The sequence below is a fragment of the Telopea speciosissima genome, chromosome 2, assembly GCF_018873765.1.
Source record: "Telopea speciosissima isolate NSW1024214 ecotype Mountain lineage chromosome 2, Tspe_v1, whole genome shotgun sequence".
Lineage (NCBI taxonomy): Eukaryota > Viridiplantae > Streptophyta > Magnoliopsida > Proteales > Proteaceae > Telopea > Telopea speciosissima.
In genome coordinates, this window is record NC_057917.1 from 25,903,514 (window position 1) to 25,923,408 (window position 19,895).

At 39.8% G+C, this 19,895-nt stretch overlaps 1 protein-coding gene across 2 annotated transcripts; it reads left to right on the plus strand.

The window, feature by feature from the left end:
* The first annotated feature begins 14,051 nt into the window (after positions 1-14,051).
* On the plus strand, positions 14,052-19,679 carry LOC122649923 (transcription factor TGA9-like). Of its 2 annotated transcripts, none has more exons than XM_043843184.1 (11): positions 14,052-14,250; positions 14,413-14,501; positions 14,870-14,946; positions 15,172-15,382; positions 16,462-16,511; positions 16,701-16,760; positions 16,882-16,959; positions 17,048-17,111; positions 17,207-17,733; positions 19,149-19,291; positions 19,487-19,679. In XM_043843184.1, exons 1-11 carry the CDS (start codon positions 14,141-14,143, stop codon positions 19,572-19,574), a joined length of 1,497 nt encoding a protein of 498 aa, XP_043699119.1. In that variant the 5' UTR covers positions 14,052-14,140; the 3' UTR covers positions 19,575-19,679. The 2 variants fall into 2 exon arrangements, with proteins under 2 accessions (XP_043699119.1, XP_043699120.1); XM_043843185.1 differs by having other exon boundaries at positions 15,172-15,378; positions 16,464-16,511.
* Positions 19,680-19,895: the final 216 nt, after the last annotated feature.

Below are 19,895 nucleotides of genomic sequence, written 5' to 3' on the forward strand. Positions count from 1 at the left end.
TGACTTAAGTGTGGGGGGGTGTGTGAGCTTGCTTATTTGATAAATTTTGATTGTGGTGGTAGTTTGGTGTTGTGCATATGTTTCTTTGATTGCAAAGCGAGAGAAAGAGGGAATTAGGTGCCCTAGCATACGAAATAATAAAGAAATCCCTTTTTAAGGACGGTAATTGGTTTGTATCCGGTGAGAGGGATTGAATTGGAAAATATGAGCATTATTTCATTTGATGGCTAGATTCCTCTATGTGTTTAATGGACCCCTTGATCTTTTGGCTAGTAGTTGAGACCAATTTGTTTGTGGTAAGGCAAGACATGAAAGTAAAAAAAAAAAAACAAAAAAAGAAAGTGGAATTTCTTGGGACTAGACAGGGCACTGTGCCTCATGAAGCAGGGTGACTTGATCGAAATTCCTTGGAAGGAAATTCAAAAAAAAAAAAAAAAAACTCTTGCATCAATGTCTCAAAGTCTTTATGGATATATGCAAAAAGCGAAGCTACCAAGTATTTGGGTGTCTGGTGTATGCTCCACCACGTCATTTAGAGACCAGTGGTGGAGTAGAAATAGAGTTTGTTGTTGAGAAAGAAAAAAGCTTTTGTCATAATGCCTGGAAAGAAAGTATGGTAAAAAATACTCATAGCCTAAGTCTCTGGTTCCATTAATATTATGAGTGGTTTACCTAAAGGTGAGTAGTGTTCAGAAAATATGAGGAGATCCATTAATCTTGATGCATGCTTGTTACTTGAATTGATGTGGGGTGATAAAATTAAAGTGTGGGGGAACCTTTGGCTCCTTGATCTTTAGTTGAGCACTTTTGGGATTATGTGCACTGTCTTACTTAAGCCATGATTAAAATTTGTAGCATTCATTTACAATTGAATTTTGGGTGTATATTCACTACAAACACCCACGAGACACAACTCGTTCACTAGCAGTAACCTAGGGGTTCAAAGGCTTGTTGAACATGCTAAGTGCAACCGTGATTCCTATGAAAGTGAGTTAGGATTTTTTGCATTTTAGATTAGTTTTTCTTTTGCTTTACTTGAGGACAAGTAACGTTCAAGTGTGGGGGAATGATGAGCGTATTTATGTGTGAAATCTTAGGACATAAAGCATACATTTTACCACATTAGATAGAGTTACTTTAGTGTTTTTTTGTGCTTTTCAGGTTTTAGGTGAACTCTTGTGAAAATAGAGCAAAAGATGCTAAGAATAGCCAGAAGAGCCCAGGAGTCGAGAAAATCAAGTTTGGATTGAGCACTGAAAGAATCACGCCAATCAATCAAATTTGAATGTGATTATAGTGGGCCCCTTAGCATAATTTTGAGATGTTAATAGTATGGATGCGTAGCCCGTTGAGTCAGCTTGGTAACAGCTCAAAAGGCACTTGATTCTGAGTTAAAACGAAGAAATTATGGTCGTTTCCGTGGATAAGGGTTTATTTGTAATTATTGACAGTTGGCCGGAGACAAAGTAAAGCAGAAGTTCGGATTCCAGGGGCCTTAGTGCCATTATCAGAAGTTATCTTTCTGTCAGCCGAAAGATTCTATTTGGAAGGCTCTGGAGCAGTCCAACTTCAACTTGAAATATCTTGGGCTCCCGAAATCCAAATTGGACGAAATTTGGGTCTATTTTGGGTGATTTTCGTAAGGAATACAACAGTGAGACCCATATAAGCATCACATGCTCCACGTTTTTTGAAGGACAGATTTGACATTTCATTAATTGTGAGTGGAATCCTAGTCATCACCCTTGCTCTCTCTCTCCTCCAACTTTCCAAGGGCACTTTTAGGATTTGAATATGGATAGATTTAATTTGGAAAATATTCTCTTATCTATGGAAGGTTGAAAGGTCAAAGATGCCTTGATCTCATTGCTTGGAGAAGATATCTACAAAGAAAAGGAAGCACAAGTTAGAACTAGAAAGTTACCTTTGTAAAAATAGAAGGTTTATGTATCTAGGATTCTTTTCTCTCCCTCTTTCTATTTTTTTTCTTTTTTTCTTGGGATTCAAGGCAATGTAAAGGAGGAAGGAGAAGAGAATATTCTCTTTTCTTAGGGAATATTTCTCCTACCATTTCCCTCTTCTTTCTTCTCCCTTTCCCATATAAATACCCTTTGCCCTTTGGGTTGTAAGAAGTCAGTGGTAGTTCAGCTTTTAAGTTAGTTTTAGTTTAGTTTTAATTCAGTTTTTAGTTCAATTAATTAGTGAAATTTCTTCTTCTCTTCTTCTAGTTTTTGGCTTTCTAACTTCTAGTTTGATTTCATGCTTTCAATTCCATAGTTGTAATGCTTTTGATTCATGCTTTAATTTTATGTCTTCAATATGGTTGTAATAATTCTAGTTTAGTTTCAAGCTTTCTAATCTAAGTTCCTAAGTTGATGACAAGACTTGGAGATTTAGAAGAGGAAGCCATGCAAGGTTTGTTCAAGTATCCAGATTTTTACTCTCTAAACTCTTAAACTCATTCTCCCTCTCTTCTATCTCATTCTCTCTTCTTCCATCTCATTCTCCTTCTTCTTCTTTTGTTTTTTTTATGTGGTTGTGGTTTGTGGCTGCATTTTTATTCCTTCCAATTCGCATTAGTTTGATAGGTTAGATACTCATGTGTTAGGACGCCAATTTAATTCATGCCAATTTAATTCGTTAGATGCTGTGAGTTAGGATCCGTTAGTTTATTAGTTTAATTAGTTTAATTTAATACTTTAATTTGGTTCACTTTGCAGTACTTTAAAGTGAGTAAAATAGGGTGGCGTATATCTTCTCGTGTTCAACCCGTAGCTACGATTGACCCGTACGGTTACGGTATTATTTTAACTCAAACAGTTCCCCAATCGGGCAGTGGTGACCGTGTTGAGTAACTCTCTCACTCATAAAATGTTTGTGCATTCCCAGAACACCGGCTTTGCCTCTCTTGAATCTTAGTCATTGATGATCCAAAGAATGCGTTCACATTTCGTAGCGACGAGGTCCTCTTAGGTACAGGGTCTCGATGACACATTTCTATCCCATCCTACATCTGGCAGTAATACATGAGGGAATCGACAAATAAGATTCTTCGCCAATGCACATTATGATGTGCACTCACATTCGTACCCTGACATCAACATGTTTAGGCATACCCAATGCGATGACCATATGATAAGGGTGCCCAAACCAAATCCTAGTCATGACTACCATTTTAAGTAAAACTTACGGACACATAATGCTAAAAAACTTTATATTGCATGTGATAATATTAAACCAAAATGTATAAAAGGTTCAATACAAAGTAAACCAGACTGAACCGGACCGAACCAAGTTTGATGGACACATAAATCCAACAAAGGGATGGTTTATTTATCATTATGACTTGTCCATTAGTAAGTCTCGAAGCCAAACAATGCCTCCAACATCACCCACATAGGAGGACAGAGTACATCAAGGTTGGTTGCTAATTTTCTTAATTGTATATAGAGGAGGTCAAATATTTTATTCGAAATACTAATATTCAACAATGGCCTATTTAGTAAAAAGCTTGCAAAATGTTTGATTCGTGTAAAGGAAAAAATTCCTTAAAAGTAGGGTCCCCACCATACCAAAAAGCCAACCCTTTGGTCTCCTACAAAAAACATTTGAGGGTTTTGAAGAAGACTAATCCAGTAACCCTGCTGATCTGGGTTTTATATATGAGTTGTCACTATTAACTATACTTTGTGTGAACCCAAAATAGGCCTTGAAAAAGATTTGGTGTTATAAAGATTAGGAATACTTGAAAAATAGTGAATATGTTGAAGATCCAATTCCACTACCTTTGTTCTCCTAATTCATGTAGAACTCGTCACGTGTTTTTTTTTTTTCTTGATTCGTTACTCCAAAACTTAGACTGTTTTCTGATGGGAAGGACTACAAAATTTTAACTTTTAGCCTAATTTCAATATTGGTGAAGGGAAAAATCTGTGACCTTCAAGTATCAGAAATGATGTGTCCTGAGATGACATTTCTATGTCAAGTACATTTAACCAAAAGGGAAATGGTCGGATAGGAGTGATGTTTGGACTGTCCTTCGGTTGTGGAAGGAAACTTTCTTGTCTAATTGTTGACTTTGAGTAGTGATGAGTTTTTTGGATTACCATGCATATATCATAATGCTATTAAGATTGAGAATTTGTTAATGTTATTATTCTCCTTACATTTAGGTACTTCTCTTATGAAAAATAAGTGGCTAAAAGACCAACACCATTAACTTCTTCTTTGTTAGTAATCAAGCTATTTGTTCTCTAATTTATTATTTTAGTATCGCTTGCATTATTTCTCAAATTTTGAAATTCAATGTGTTTCTCCTCATAATTGGAATTTTTAAGTAGTGAGACATGTTGTGCTAATATACATTAAAGCATGGGAAACTTACCAACTTCAGGCCAACAAGTTATGTTCAAATGGATATGGTGAGTAACTGGAGACAAAGTCACTGTAATTAGCACATTTGTTATTGAAGGTAAGGCTGCTTCCAGTATAGTTGAAATGACTACAAACTGGCAAATGAGAATAATTTTCCAAGTGTGTTAGCTAGGTTTGTTGTGATCACAAGTAGAAAAAAAAAAATGGGAAATCTTGCAATTTCAAGTATTTCGATCAGCACCTTCCTTTTACCCTATGCTAATACAGGGAGTTGATCAATGTCCTTTCTTGCACACAAAATACCAAAGTGGATAATTTATGAGGGAAAATGTTCTTTACACCGGGGGCATAGGCTGCACCCAGACACATGGGGGTGGGTAAAATGACCGCCCCACCCCTGAATGGCTGAAATGACCATCATGACCCGCCCCATGTGTTTGGGTATAGCCTGTGCCCCCGTGCACTGCAATGCAGAGAACATCACCCCTTAAAAGGATAAGCGAAGGTTGTTGGACATGTATATTTTTGAAGTTCTGGTGTTATCTATATTTTGCTTTATTTGTTACAAGAGAGTGGTTACAGTTTATAATATACCTCTTAACTAACTGGGTCTTGGTATTGGTTTCTTAAAAGTAGTTGAAAAATTCAGCAAGTTAATTTCTTGTTTATCTTAGCTTTGGCATTCTAAAACAAGGGAATAAAGGGCTCATTTAAAAAAAAAAAAAAAAAAAAGAATTTATGATTAATTTCATGCAATGTCCCCACGTAAAGAATATGTAGGTTGTGTTTGGTCTGCATTCTTGGAATGCATTCTTTGCCAGGAACGTGTTTTGAAAAGTAAATAAAGTTGTTTGGTAAGCATTCCATTCTAGAATGGGCTTTTTTCCCTTTCCACGTTCTCATTCCCAGCTTGAGTTTTAAGTCACAACTCCCGAACTTACATAGACGGACTTTCTTTTCCCTCTCGAATTTTGTTTTTTGTCTCTCTCGATCCTCAAACTACAATCTCTCTCTCTATTTACAAACACTCGCAGAAATTTACTGCAATTTCTTTTTTCCTGTGTATCTATGTGTGTCTGTGTATAGCATGGCCACCGTGATGGGCTCACAAGCTTCCAAACCTTCAAAAACCTCTGAACTCTTCGACCACAACAGCATCGTTACAAGCATCAAGATCCTTCTCTTTCTTTCTCCTCCCACTTTGCCTAATTGAATTGAAGCTACGAATCCCAGTTGCTCTCTAAGCTTTTCGACCGAGATAGCTACAGATCTCGAGAAGATTATCCAGACCCTCTCTCCTTATGGCAATGGTATTTCAATACTCCTCAATGCCTCTACAATGCTTCCAACAACCCTAAACGTGTTGCCAAGAAGGAATTCCTATGTCTCCTTACCCTCCTCTATTGCTCCCACTCTGATTACACTTGGACCCATCTCACTAAGTCTGATGCCTCAACGACTGATTCCAACATTTGCGAATCTTGTCATGATGCCATTGGAATATTATTGTCTCAGTACCTACGAGGGTGATGCTGATAATGAGAATATTGGAATGATCATGTCATTGTTCGTGAAGCCTCTATTTGAGGCAATGGGAGAGGAAGCAGTGGTCTTTGTCAAATTGCGACCTTACAACTTTTTCATAAGGATCGCCTATGTTGATGACACCAACCGACTCATGTTTCAATTAGAATATACTGAACACGTCTGGCAGATCTCTCTCTCTCTCTCTCTCTCTCTCTCTGTATGTTTGTACTTCTTTCTCCCTCCAACTGTAAGGCACTGTTGCCGCCGAAAAGCCTCTGGTGATGTGTGCAACCTGCAAGGGGAGAAAGGACAAAGAAGAGACCTGGAGTAGACTCCGAGGGAGGACTCTCCGATGCTTGAGTCAGCCCAGCGCATAGATGAGTAAATTAGAGGGATACAAAGAGAGCAGTAAATAAAAATGTCAGGATACTCTTACCTAGGTCCCTCTCTGTGCTTTTACACCTGGAGCGGTTATCGACGCTATTGAGAATCTCTTTGCTTCCCATTTTCTGACACGTAGTAGTAATGGGGTAGTTATTCGCCTCATTGAGGGGTAACGTCTCCTAGTGGAGAGCGAAATCTTCTCCTATAGATGCCGATTCTAACTAGCTTCCTGAATCGTGCTTGATGTTAGTTGTTTACCCCCAAGGCAAGTCTTGTCACCATGTGTTGTCCGGTTGTTCTAGGGGCATTCTTGGTAAGGTCGTGCCACTTGTCTATTTTATATTGGATGGTTATTTTTTGGCGTATCAAATGCCCCCCCACTCCCTTGCACACAGAATGTGTGTAAGGGAGTAAAGCCTTTTTTCTAAAAGTTGGGTTATCTGCTTGATTAACACTGCTCGCCTGAGTATCTAGTTGGGTAGTTTGCTCGGCCGGTTCTGCCCGTCTGGGTACTTGGCTAGGTAGTCTGCTTGGTTGGTTCTACCCGTCAGGGTACCTAGCTGGGCAAACTGCTCGACTGGTTCTGCCCGTCTAGGTACCTGTCTGGGCCTTCTACTCGGCTGGTTTTGCCTGTCTGGGTACCTGGCTGGGCAATCTGCTCGACTGGTTCTGCCTGTCTGGGTACCTGGCTGGGCACTCAGCTCAACTGGTTCTGCCCGTCTGGATACTTGGTCGGGCAGTCTGCTTGGTTGGTTCTACCTGTCTAGGTACCTAGCTGGGCAATCTGCTCGGTTGGTTATGCCCATCTAGGTACCTGGTTGGGCAGTCTACTTAGTTGGTTATACTCGTCTGGGTACCTGGATGGCAATCTGCTCAGCTTGTTCTGCCCAGCCGAAGGGCATGCATTATCGTGGCATCTTCTCGGTGCATTCTACCCAATGAAAAGGCCGGCATTGCCATGGCGTTTGCTCGGCACGTTTTGTCCCATCGAAGGATGAGCATCGTTAGGTGTTTATTTGACGCACTCTATCCGGTCGAAGGGCGGGCATTGTCGGATGGGGTGCCACCTTAGCTTAATGATGGATGGGGTTTTGGCGGTGGTGTCACCTCGGCTCATTCACCTCTGTTTGGTGCCTTAAGGTTTCGCCATGGTGTTACCTCGGCTTGGATGCCTTGGGGATTCAGCCATGGTGTCACCTTGGCTTGGTGCCTTGAGGTTTCACCATGGCTTGGATGCGTTGGGGATTTGGCCGTGATGTCACCTCGGTTCCTTTACCTCAGTTTGGTGCCTAGAGGTTTCGTTGTGGTGTCACCTCGGCTTAGATGCCTTAGGGATTTGGTCATGGTATCACCTTGGCTTAATGCTTTGAGGTTACTCCATGTTGTTACCTCAGCTTGGGTGCCTTAGGGATTTGGTCGTGGTGTCACCTCGACTTGGTGCCTTGTGGTTTCGCAGTGGTGTAACCTCGGCTTGGGCGCCTTAGGGATTTGGTCGTGGTATCACCTTGGCTTGGTGCCTTGAGGTTTCACCATGGTGTTACCTCGGCTTGAATGCCTTAGGGATTTGGCCGTGGTGTCACCTTGACTCCTTTACCTTGGCTTGGTGCCTAGAGGTTTCGCCGTGGTGTTACCTCGGCTTTGCGCAGCAGGAGTTTGGCCGCGATGGCACTTTAGCTCATTTATCTTGGCCAATATAGTGAGTAGCGTTTGAACATCAACTTGTCGAACTAAACCAGCTTTATTGAATATCAATTTGAAAGTACAAATCGAGCACCTATGACTGAACTGAAATGCGCGAGCTAAAAGACTATTGGTTAAACTTAAGCAAATCAAACACCTATAATTGAATTGAACTAAATGACTACTGGTAATACTTAAGTTTTCCGAGTTTTTTTATTGGAGTACCTCCTTGTCCCTCCAGAGTTTCCAAATGGTAGTATTCGGGCGGACCATTCTGGTAGCTCTATAAAGTCCTTCCCAATTAGGCTTGCTTTGGATTCTCTGGTCTGAGACTTCCAACCACCTAGGTTGCTTCATCATGGAGACTTCAATTTCTATGGGCAATGCTTCACTCGACTTGTCTTTTCCCCCAAGAGAGACCGCATAACATCTCTGGGAATCCAATTAATCTCCTTTGTAGTTACCGTCTCCTTTGTCTGTCGGGAACTTCATCTTCAGGTGGTTTGTTGAGAGGATTGCTTTCAGGGCATTGAGCCCACACGGTTGAGTATGACATTGTAGGGTGCTGATATCCACAACCAAGAAATTGATCATCATGGTGGTCTGTTGGTGTTCAGTTCCCACCGTGAGGGGTAGCTCTATAGATCATTCTGCCTTGACAGGTACGCCAGAGAACCCTTGCAGTGAGCCAATCCACTTTCATCAACCTATCTCTGCTCATCTTCATTCGGTCATATGCTTCCATGAAGATGGCATGTACCGAGCTTTCATTGTCAACAAGGATCCTCTTCACCTCATAGTTTGCAATCCTCATTGTCACAACTAGGGCATCATCATGTGGGGTCTGAACACCCTCCAAGTCTTCGTTAGAGAATGAAATCACTTGCCCAAATTTTTATTTTTTATGTGGGTTCTCGGTTGTGTTAACACTCCGGACATAAGCCTTCGCTTTCGAGCTGAGGATGAGCTTTTGCCAGCTGTGGGTCTGCCGTAGATTATTGCTATTACCCCCACTGGTGCATCTTGTCCGACTTGATTGTTTGGTTGTTCTTGGTTGTGCAACCTGGTATGCCTTCAACCACCTTGGTCTTTTCTCCTATCAGGCTCTCTCTTCTCGCCTGCCATGACAATCTCGAGGGCACCTATCATCTAGGTTAGCTCTGTCTCGCCGATTATAAATACAATAGCCAAGATAGCCTCTTTAGATGAGGCTCTCAATTTCTCCCTTGAGATGTTCTCACTCATCTGTGTCATGGCCGTTTCCATTGTGAAGCCTGCAGAACTTATCCAAGTTTAGCCTTTCGGGATGCCGACCCATCTTTGGCAGCCACTTGACAAACTTCCCGTTCTCGATCTGAATTAGGATATTGGACCTTCGGTGGGTGAGCGATGTATATCGCTCAAACTATTTCGGAGGGCTCTTAGATCGTCTTCTGTCGGATCATCGCCTCTTCCATCTTTCATTGTGATATTCCTTATCCTCTCTCTCTCTCTCTCTCTCTCTCTCTCATGTCTTGTCTTCTCAGATCGTCCTTGGTTTTCCATTTTGGCATCCAGGGTTTCCACCGCATTCATGTATTCTTCGGATCGAGCCTGGAGTTTTGCCAAATTTTTGAGTTGCTTTTTGCAAAGTTCCCAAATAAGGTCTTTATTACCAATCCTGGACAGAAGGGCGGTGAACTCGATCATCGGGTCTAAGTCTTCAACCTCCAGTTTCACCTGGTTGAATCTGGTAAGGTACGATCTGAGGGACTCGTCAGTCCTCTGCTTCACTGTGGTCAGGCTCACCGGTGTCTTTTTATAGCTTTGGTTGTTGGTGAAGGCCACTACGAATGCTGTGTTGAGCTCCCGAAAAACCTTTATTGACTTAGACTCCAAACGATTGAACCATGTTCTGGCCGCCTTCCTTAAGGTCATGGGGAAGCCCCTGCACATGATGGGGTCCGAGGCTCCGCAAAAGGCCATGAGGGAGTTGAACCCTTCCCAGTGTTGTACTGGATCCATGGCGCCATCGTAGTACTCCAACGTTGGCATCTTGAATTCCTTGGGGAATGGAATGTTTATGATCTCATCTGAGATCATCGTTTTGCTACAGAAGACTGGTTTCTCGGCTTCAGCTTGTCTTAGCAAGACCTTGTTGAACTATTCCTAGAGCTCCTTCATCTACTTGTTGAGGTCGTCACCTGCGGTAGCTTTTCTGCAAGGTTTATCCGGAGCTAGCTTCGAATGTGCTTTCGGGTTCCTTCGTCCTACTTCTGGCGCTTGCATCCTTGGGCGATGATGAGGGTCTTGTTTTGAGTCGCCAGACCCCGAGCTACTGTCTTTGCTGGCGTCATCCTGTGCTACAGGTGGCAGGATGGCACTGGGATTTTACTGCTGGACATTGAAAGGGGTTGCCTGCCAGACCGCCTAAGCGATCTCTTAGAGTTCTTGTTGGAGGGCCAGGGATTGCCCTTGAGTGATGGGAGTTTGAAGGTCAAGCTGGTTCGGCTGTTGCCTAGCTTGCCCTTGTTGTCCGCCTAGCTGAGTTGAGGCACAGCTCCATGATTCCCTGGTTGGATTGGAGCCGTGCGACGTTGGCAAGTGAGTGCCTTGAGGGAGACTTGGTTCCGAACATGGGCTATGTTGGCTCCACTTGGTGGGGTCCTTGTCACGGTTGGATTTTCCTTTGTTTCTTGTATTCACCATTGTGATTAGGTTGTCTTACTCTCTCTCAAGGCCCCACTGTGAGCACCAATCTGTTGCCACCGAAAAGCCTCATGGTGACATGTGCAACCTGCAAAGGGAGAAAGGACAAAGAAGAGACCCGGAGCGGATTCCAAAGGAGGACTCTCCGATGCCTAAGTCAGTCCGGCACACAGATGACTTAATTAGAGGGGTAGAGAGAGAGCAGTAAGTAAAAATGTCAGGATCCTCTTACCTGGTTCCCTCTCTGTGCTTTTATACCTGGAGCAGTTATCAAGGGGGTTGAGAATCACCCTGCTTCCCATCTTCTGACACGTAGCAGTAATGGGGTAGTTACTCGCCCCATTGAGGGGTAACATCTTCTAGTGACGAGCGGAATCTTCTCCTGTAGATGCCGATTCTAACTTCTTCCTGAATCGTGTCTAACGTCAGTTGTTTGTCCTCCAAGGCAAGTCTTGTCGCCACGTGTTGTCCTATTGTTTTAGGGGCCTTCTTGGCAAGGCCATGCCACGTGTCTGTTGTTTATTGGATGGCTATTTTTGGGCATATCAGGTACAAAAATGGACCTTGTCCATGAGTTATTCAATGAAAACTCCATGAATTGTTGTTGACATTGAAGATTCCCCAACGTTGAAAGTATTGTCTACGAGTTATTCGATAAAATGCTTATTTAAGAGTGAGTATCCTAAAATCAGAATGCATATTAACCAAACATTTTAGTCAAACGGCATTCTAATTCTCAATTAAGAATGCATTCTACATTCTAAGAATAAGAATGCATACCAAATACAGCCGTAATAAGTGAAAGATCTGTATTTAAGTTTTAACGGTTATCTCTGGATGGAGGCATATTTATTGGATGGGAGTCACAGGATAAGCCATTTGGTTCAACATGGGGGAAATTAAGATTCTTGATTATGTATGTAGTGAGTACCAGCAAGTGAAAGTTGTAAAATGTAGCGATTACAGAAAAAATTGAATGATAAAATGCTTAATTATTTGTAACAAGTACTTACTATTGTTTACAATAATAGTTACTAATTTTAAGAGGGTTTTTTTTTCTTCTAAATTCTTTGTTGTGTAAAGCTTTAAATGTTAGTACTCAGCCACTAATTTTAAAGTATCACAAAGGTTTATACTATAAACATGTATTAATATACTAAGGTGTTTAATCATTTGGCTTTAATGGTGGTGGTTTTGTTCTTATGATGTGGTTTTTGAAGCCAAAATTTTACATTAGTTACCAGCACAATCACATCTCTGAAGGCTAGAATGATTATAAGTCACTGAATTAGATGTTTCCTACAAAAGAAAGGACCATTATAAGTTACAGACATCAGATATATATTTCCTACAAAAGTTGTTTGTTGGTAGCTTAATTTTATGAATCTTATGTAGCTTCTATTTTTATCATTCAATCTCATGCATGGAATGAACTCATTTCATAACACAAAGCATTTTCCATACCAATTATGATGCATGAAACAAGGCAGAGTTTCATATATAGTTTTAATTAAAATGATTGACCCTTAAAGTCTCATTAAGGTGAAACTAAGAACAGAATTAGTTACTCCTATCTGCCTCATGCTTGTCTAGTTTGTGGTTCATGGTCCTACTTTTGAACGGCGAATAGAATGAATGCATCATGGATTTGGCCACAATTACACAAGTTCTTCAATCAAAATTATAATGGAACACAGATTTCCTTACATTATTAATCCAATATATTAGTTTTAATCCCTAGCTTTTCTTAAGAGACAAGCAAAGAGTTAAAAGTTAGCTTAACAGCAACCACAAAGTATAAACAATACTACATATGGATTCTATGCTGACCTATTAACTAAGAGAGTTTAAGGCTTATAGGATCTATCAAATCCTTAATCCAAGAATATCTCAGTTGTGTCTTCCACATGGACAATATGCTTTAAGTTGAATTCATTCACAACTTTGCATAACTATTAAGCTTAAAGTTATGTTAGATATGGTTCTGACCAATCCATGATCACGCTTCGTTCTAGTCATATGAAAGCCTGACCTAGCTAAAGGTGTAAACTTTAAAGCTTAATCTGAGAATCTAATTGGTTTTTTTATAATTGGGATCTGTGACAGGCTTCTTAAGTCTTACATATGAAGGATTGGCTGTAAAAATTTTCAAGTCTAGCTACATAATTGATAAGCTTCAATATTAATGTGTATACCTAATCCATTAATTAACAGTTCTCTATCTAATTGAACCTTCTATCTTTTTGCCAATCATTGGCATTAAGAAAAATATTTTTTTTTAGGGAAGTAGGGAAGCATATTATCTTCTAAGTAGTTGATGAGTACAAACATAAAATATTTGTATCCATTTCTCTTTGAAAAAGAGAGTAATGGGTCCATGAAATGATAACTTATTAATGGGTCTATGCCCTAAAACTCTCTTTCTGTGGGGAAGAAATGCAGTTTTTAACTGAAACTATTGAAAATTTTGCAACCAAGGCTTCCATGGACATATAATCAAGCAATCAATCAATCAATCAAAATTGCCCTTTAGGGAAAAGAATCAAAGGCTTAGTAAGGCTTTTAGGTGATGACAAGGAAGGGATGTTGACCTATCAACAAAGAGATAATACCAAACAAATCCATCTCAAGGGGCAGGATTTAAAATACAAGTGGATTTGCTCGTGGATGATTATTGTAATATTTTTTTTGTTGAGAAGGTATTAGCCAAAACAAAAAATAAATATATTTTCTTAAAGGCCCTGAGTTGTCAAAGTAAACTCATCCGCCCTTATTAAGGGTTATACAACAAGACAAACTCCTAAGCTTTTTTTTTTTTGGCCTTTTGCCTTTTCTTTCCCCTTTTGTTGAAAGAAAACCTTGTCTCATTATATCACTACTATTCATTTTCCCATATTTTATTTGTGTATTTTTTTTCTTCTTGGAATTCTTAAATCTCTGAAGAGCCCATCTAAGGGCCAATGGAGTGGCATAGTCGGTTTAAGAAGGGGAGTGGAGTAGGAGTCAGTGATTCTAGTGATTTCCTGCCAAAAGACCCTACCTTTTTCCTTTTCATTTGTTTATTTTGTTTGCTTCTTTTTCTTTTTCAGAACTCCTCTTTCTGTAAGATAAGCTTGTCCTTACAAGATCTTCTGTAGTAGTACTGTACCCTTGGATGGGTTTCAAATCTGAAAATATTTACTGCAGAGGGTAATAAAGCAATCCTGTATAATCAGGATTTTTCTCTTTATCCTTTTCACAGAGAGAGAGAGAGAGAGAGAGAGAGAGGAATTAAAAGGTGCATGCCTGACGGGCTATAGAGAAAAAAATGGACCCTCATGCCTCATGTACCCAAACTTGAAAAGAAAGCTATGATCTTTTGTTTTTGTTTATCTGTGTATTCCTTTCTATTGGGTTTTGGTATAGAAGAGGACTTGTTCTTCCAGCTTTCTTCTTCTCCTCTAAACTATTTCTGCATCTTTCTCTAAGATGGTTTGAAGTTTTTTGCATGGCGAGTCATAGAGTAGGAGAGACTGGTCTATCAGGTTCAGGACCTTCAAATCAACATATGCCATATGCAGTATTACAGGGGATCGGTCTTCCTTCAACCAATTTCATGTACTGTTCTCAAATCTCTTCATAATTCCTTTCTAGCTCAAAGCCATTACTGGGTTTTCTTTTCTTTTTAATCTAAGTTTTCCATTTCTCTGTTTGTTATTTGTACACTTCTTTTTTATGCTAATCAGTTTGTTTCTGATGTTATTTATGGGTTTCTTGCAGTAATCAACAAGGATCTTCGTTTGATTTTGGAGAGTTGGAAGAGGCCTTCGTTCTTCAAGGAGTTAAGCTTGGTGATGATGCCAAAAAACGTACTTCTTTATCGTTCTTATTTCTTTGACGTTATCCGAAAGCGCACACACACACCGTGAGCAAGACACACAGAGAGAGAGAGAGAGAGAGAGAGAGAGAGAGAGAGAGAGAGTTGTAAAAGGTTTGAATTTGTCTACACAATGGCCTCAAGGTGGCTTGCTTTTTCTGATACAATAATCATTCTGGGACAGAAACTTGAATAGCGTGTAGCATCAAAGATGGAAACTTGGACCAGTGAGCACTGAGCATGATTTACTGATTCTCTAACTGCAGAAAAGAGAGAATAAATTCCTACTCCTTTGATATTAGAAAAAAATCAGAGTCTTTATTTGATGATTCTCAGAGATTTTGCTTGTGATTCTTGCAGCTTTTTTCACAACCAGGCCAGCTGCTACTCTGGAGATGTTCCCTTCATGGCCAATGAGATTCCAGCAAACTTCCAGAGTAGAGTTTCTTCTCCTTTGACTATTTTCCTTTTTTATCATTCTGATATGGGTTCTTGAATCTTGAATTCTTGATAAACGAATGTGCTTCTTCGTTTGAAAATCTCACCTGGGTATCTCACCAAGATGCAGAAAAGTGAGTTCAATGTGATTCCAACGATCTTTTCTACTATTCTCAGATGCTCACTAGAAAATGGCTTCTTTTTTTTTTGCATTTTTGTTTCAGGGAAGTTCAAAATCGGAAGAAGAAAGCAGTGATTCAGGATCGGCTCAGAACACTGATGCTCAGTTTGAACCAGAATCTTCTATCACTAACAAGGCATTAGAGCAAGTTCTTGATCAGAATCAGCTACAGCAACAACAGCAAGTAGAGATGATGGCAAGTGATACCTCAAGAACTAGACCAACACCAAATCAACAAGCCAAATCGCTGGTAAATATTCTAAACTTACTATTGTTCTAATCTCTAGTTCTCTCTCGCAAAATCTCATTAAAAAAAAAAAAATTTTTTAAAAAGACGAAAAAGGTAGCATCTTTTGGGGTTAAAGCTACTGTTTTTGGACCTGAAACTGTAGTACTGCACCTCTACAAATACTCTATACAAATCCCAAGAACTATCAGAGAATCAATAAAAACACAGACTTTTCAGCTTTCTAATGATTTTCTGATTAGAATAAAAAGCCAGACATTTAGGATAGATAGGTTCACAATTCATCCCAGAATAGATAATCTTTACAAAGCAATCACTGTTTCATAATCTGATCTTTGCTTATCATTTGAAACTTTTTTTGTCCGATTCGTAGAACTGAAGTAAAAGGGCCCCTCTTCTTCATAGTTTCTAAGAGCCATCATATCATATCTCTTTTCAAAGATATATCTTTCATGTCTCGAAAACCCAAATCACTAAGTTCCAAAGAAGGCCTATATTTCTACTTCCAACTCTCCAAGACCCTTTAGAGGAAATAATTAATAAGCTTTGGAACTGTGTCTTCTATTGTTTCTTTGGCAATAGTATCATTTGTTGCTGAATGGTTATAAATTAGCAAAATCACCACCCCCAAGGAATGGTAGAATCTCTTTTAAGTTACCATTTTCTTAACCCCCAGAGGAAAAAAAAATTTTCTATATGGACGAGGATTAAAATTCTTTCTTTTAAAAAATCCCAATCACTCATCCAGGAGGCTCTGAAGTTTATGTCTGCATCAAATTTCATGGGAAAATCTGAAATTTTTTTTTAAGAATAAACAATAGGGAAAGATTCAAGCTTTTTTTCTTCCTTTTTTAATGGGTTGAGGAGGGAAGAGGAGAGGTCAACCAAATTTGTTATTAAGCTGTGCACCAAGTACTGTGGACTTTCCACATGGGTAATTTCCAGTCTAAAATACCCAATTTCCTCTTATAAATGAAAAACTGCCGAGAAAGCCTACAAGAAACTTTTCCTTTGTTGGGGTTTAGACTTTAGACTGTTCAAAGTTGAAACAAATTTTAATTTCTCTTTTTCTTTTTTCAATGTTGCAGAGAAAGGGGTCACCTAGTTCAACTTCAGAGAAAATCCTTGATGCAAAGGTCATAACTTGTGATAAAGAGGGGTGAAAAAAATTATTCTTTAAACCCTCTCTCTCTTTCTCTCTTTATCTCGTTAATGTATTATTCCTATTTTTTTTATATTGTTTTTTATTATAACAATCCCTCCTTGACTTTTTGAAGCTGAAATTATAAAAATGTTGTTTGAAAATTTGGGTTTACTTGTTTCAGACGTTGAGACGTTTAGCACAGAATAGGGAAGCAGCAAGGAAGAGTCGACTGAGAAAAAAGGTGGTAGAAAAACAAAAACAAAAGAAATAAAAAGTCTCAAAATTCCGGCTAAACAAGCACTTAAATTTCTTTTCTTTTCATCCAAACATAGCCCTAATTCTAAATATACGTTTCTGAGCAGGCTTATGTACAGCAGCTAGAGTCTAGTAGGATAAAGCTTACTCAACTAGAACAAGATCTTCATCGAGCCAGATCTCAGGTTATTAATAATATGAAAATATATAAATTCATGCAAACTTAAATTTATTGAAATAATTTCTTAATGGGTATCTGGTGGGTAATTTTAGGGTATGTTCGTGGGAGTGGGAGGTGGAGGTGGTGGTGGTGGTGCAGGTGGAAACATCAGCTCCGGTGAGTTTCTTAAATGCCTGTTCCCTTTCGTAAGGGAAGAAATTACGAAAATAACCTTGTGCAATGAAAATAAGAAAATTAATGGATATTGTTAGGTGCGGCTTTATTTGACATGGAATATGGAAGATGGTTAGAGGATGAGCAGAGGTATATGTCGGAGCTCCGGACAGGTTTGCAGGCTCAACTATCGGACGGTGACCTGAGATTACTAGTGGACAGATACCTATCCCACTACGATGAGATCTTCCACCTCAAGGCTGTCGCCGCCAAATCCGATGTCTTCCACCTTGTCACCGGAATCTGGACCTCACCAGCCGAACGCTGCTTCATCTGGATGGGAGGATTTCGACCCTCCGAACTTATTAAGATATTGATGGCACAATTAGATGCATTCACGGAGCAGCAGTTGATGGGGATATGCAGTCTGAAGCAGTCGTCGCAGCAAGCGGAGGAGGCATTGTCACAGGGGCTGGAGCAGCTCCACCAGTCTCTTGCTGATACCATTGCCTCAGAGCCTCTCTCACTGGGTGACGGAACCACCACCAACAACGTCGCTGACTACATGGGTCAAATGGCCGTTGCCCTCGCCAAACTCTCCAACCTCGAAGGTTTCGTCCGCCAGGTATGGACACTCTCACACTCTCTCTCTCTCTCTCTTTCTGTGTGTGTGTCATGGGTTGCCACCTGTGACCCGTTAGAATTAGGTAGTTCCCCTCCGATTTTGCTTGCCGGAGTAGGGGTAAGACGGTAAATTCGTCTGCTCAATCTCAGGCGCTGCACACCGCTGCACGCTACCCAGATTGACAGGATCTTTTTCCTCCGATTTTCTGCACCAAGTCTTAAGATAATCACTTGTCATTTGGCAACCATGAGATTGTCCGTATTACCCTCATACAAAATTGATCCAACCACATGATTCAAGATTCTTTTTAGAGAAAAATGAGTGTACCCTGGTACCCTCTCTCTCTCTCACATGAAATGATCTTTCTACCCGTTGTCTCGGCATTGAGTTACTCTCTAGGGATCCTAGCACCCAGGGAGTGCCCAAGGGGGCATCTAATGGCTGTGTTGTATCACACACATCCCGATGACTTACTGGTGTGCACCAAAATGTGTATAGTACAACCCAATCATTGGATATCCTCTGGGTACTCCCTGGGTGTTGGGTTCCCTGGAGATGAGTTGGATCCTTTGTCTAGACATTGTTCCAACCCTCATTGATGCATTCCCTTATGCCATTTTGGCATTTTCTCAGTGAACTCTCTTTCTTTGTAATTCCATGTGCTGCCTGCTTAGAGAATTCTTTTCATACTTTTTATTATCAAAACATTTTGGGAGAAGTAGGCCCCAATCCGTGGCCTGTTTCCTGTTTGCTTGGATAATTTGTCCCTTCCCTAGAGCTTAGTGTCTAACTTGACAAGGAGTTTTACATGCATAAACCACAGTCAAAATGTTGCCAAAATTCAGAGCTCGGGCACGTATAATTAATGTATATGAACCCTATATTACATTATATATAATCCCTAAAATATATATTTTTAAAAGATCGGAACATCTCAATCAAAAGGTAATAAGAAAAGGACCCAAACCCCATGGCACGATGGTGTGCCAACTTTTGATTAAATTTTTTTTATTATAAAATAAAATAATAAAAAAAGAAGAAGAAAGAGAGTCAAAAGATTGCTATTATAGACCTAAATCACCTAACAACAAAATTATAATATCTGTTATCATAAAAAAACAAAATTCCAATTAAACATTATTAACTAGTTATAATATACTCATTTTTTGGATTTCTTATTGGAAGAGTCCTAACCCTACAAGTAAGACAATTTGTTTTCAACCCTTAGGACCCGTTTGAAGTTGAACAACTCCTCGTGGTGGTTCATGGCTTTGTTAGAATCCAAACAAACATGTCTCTTTCTATTTGAATTTGTCTGATTCTCTTCTCTTCTTCTTCTTCTTCTTCTTCTTCTTCTTCTTCTCTCTTCTTATTCTAACTTAATAAAATTTAACTAATTAATGATTTTTTTGTAGGCTGATAATTTGAGACAGCAAACACTTCACCAGATACGCCGGATTCTGACTATTCGACAAGCCGCACGATGTTTTCTTGCAATCGGAGAGTACTACAATAGGTTACGAGCCCTTAGTTCCCTCTGGACAACCCGTCCTCGAGAGTAAGCTCTCTATATAAGAACTTTTTCATTTTTTGAATTGGGAGCTTATATATATTTTATTGAGGGGAGGTCCCAAGGAGAGTTGATCTTACGACCTCTTAGTTTTGAGGTGTTGGTCTTTGCCAACTGAGCAACTCCCTTGGGTGAACTTTTTCTTTCTTTCTTTCTTTTCTAGGGTTAATGTTGATAAAACAGGAACATGATTGGAGATGAAAGCTCCGGCCAAACAACGACAGAGTTGCAGATGGTTCAACACAACCACACTCATTTTTCAAACTACTAATCGAATCACCAATGAGAAGACATTTGCCTGTTTGAGCAACCAAAGCAACACGGAACTTATTTTGTTATTCCATTGCCATTGGACCCATCAAGCTATACAATAGGAGAAAGAAATGTTTCTTGTGTCCCCCCCCCCCTCCCCCCTTTATTTTATTTTTAATAGTTTCATTATAATATGTTAACATGTAAATGTAACTAATCAATGTCATATTCCTTATAGAAGCTTCTAATGAACTATTTTAGTCACAAAAGAGGGGGAAAAAATACACACGCACTCGAGCACATGCTAAGAGGTTCATTGTATCCTATAGGGTCTAGAATA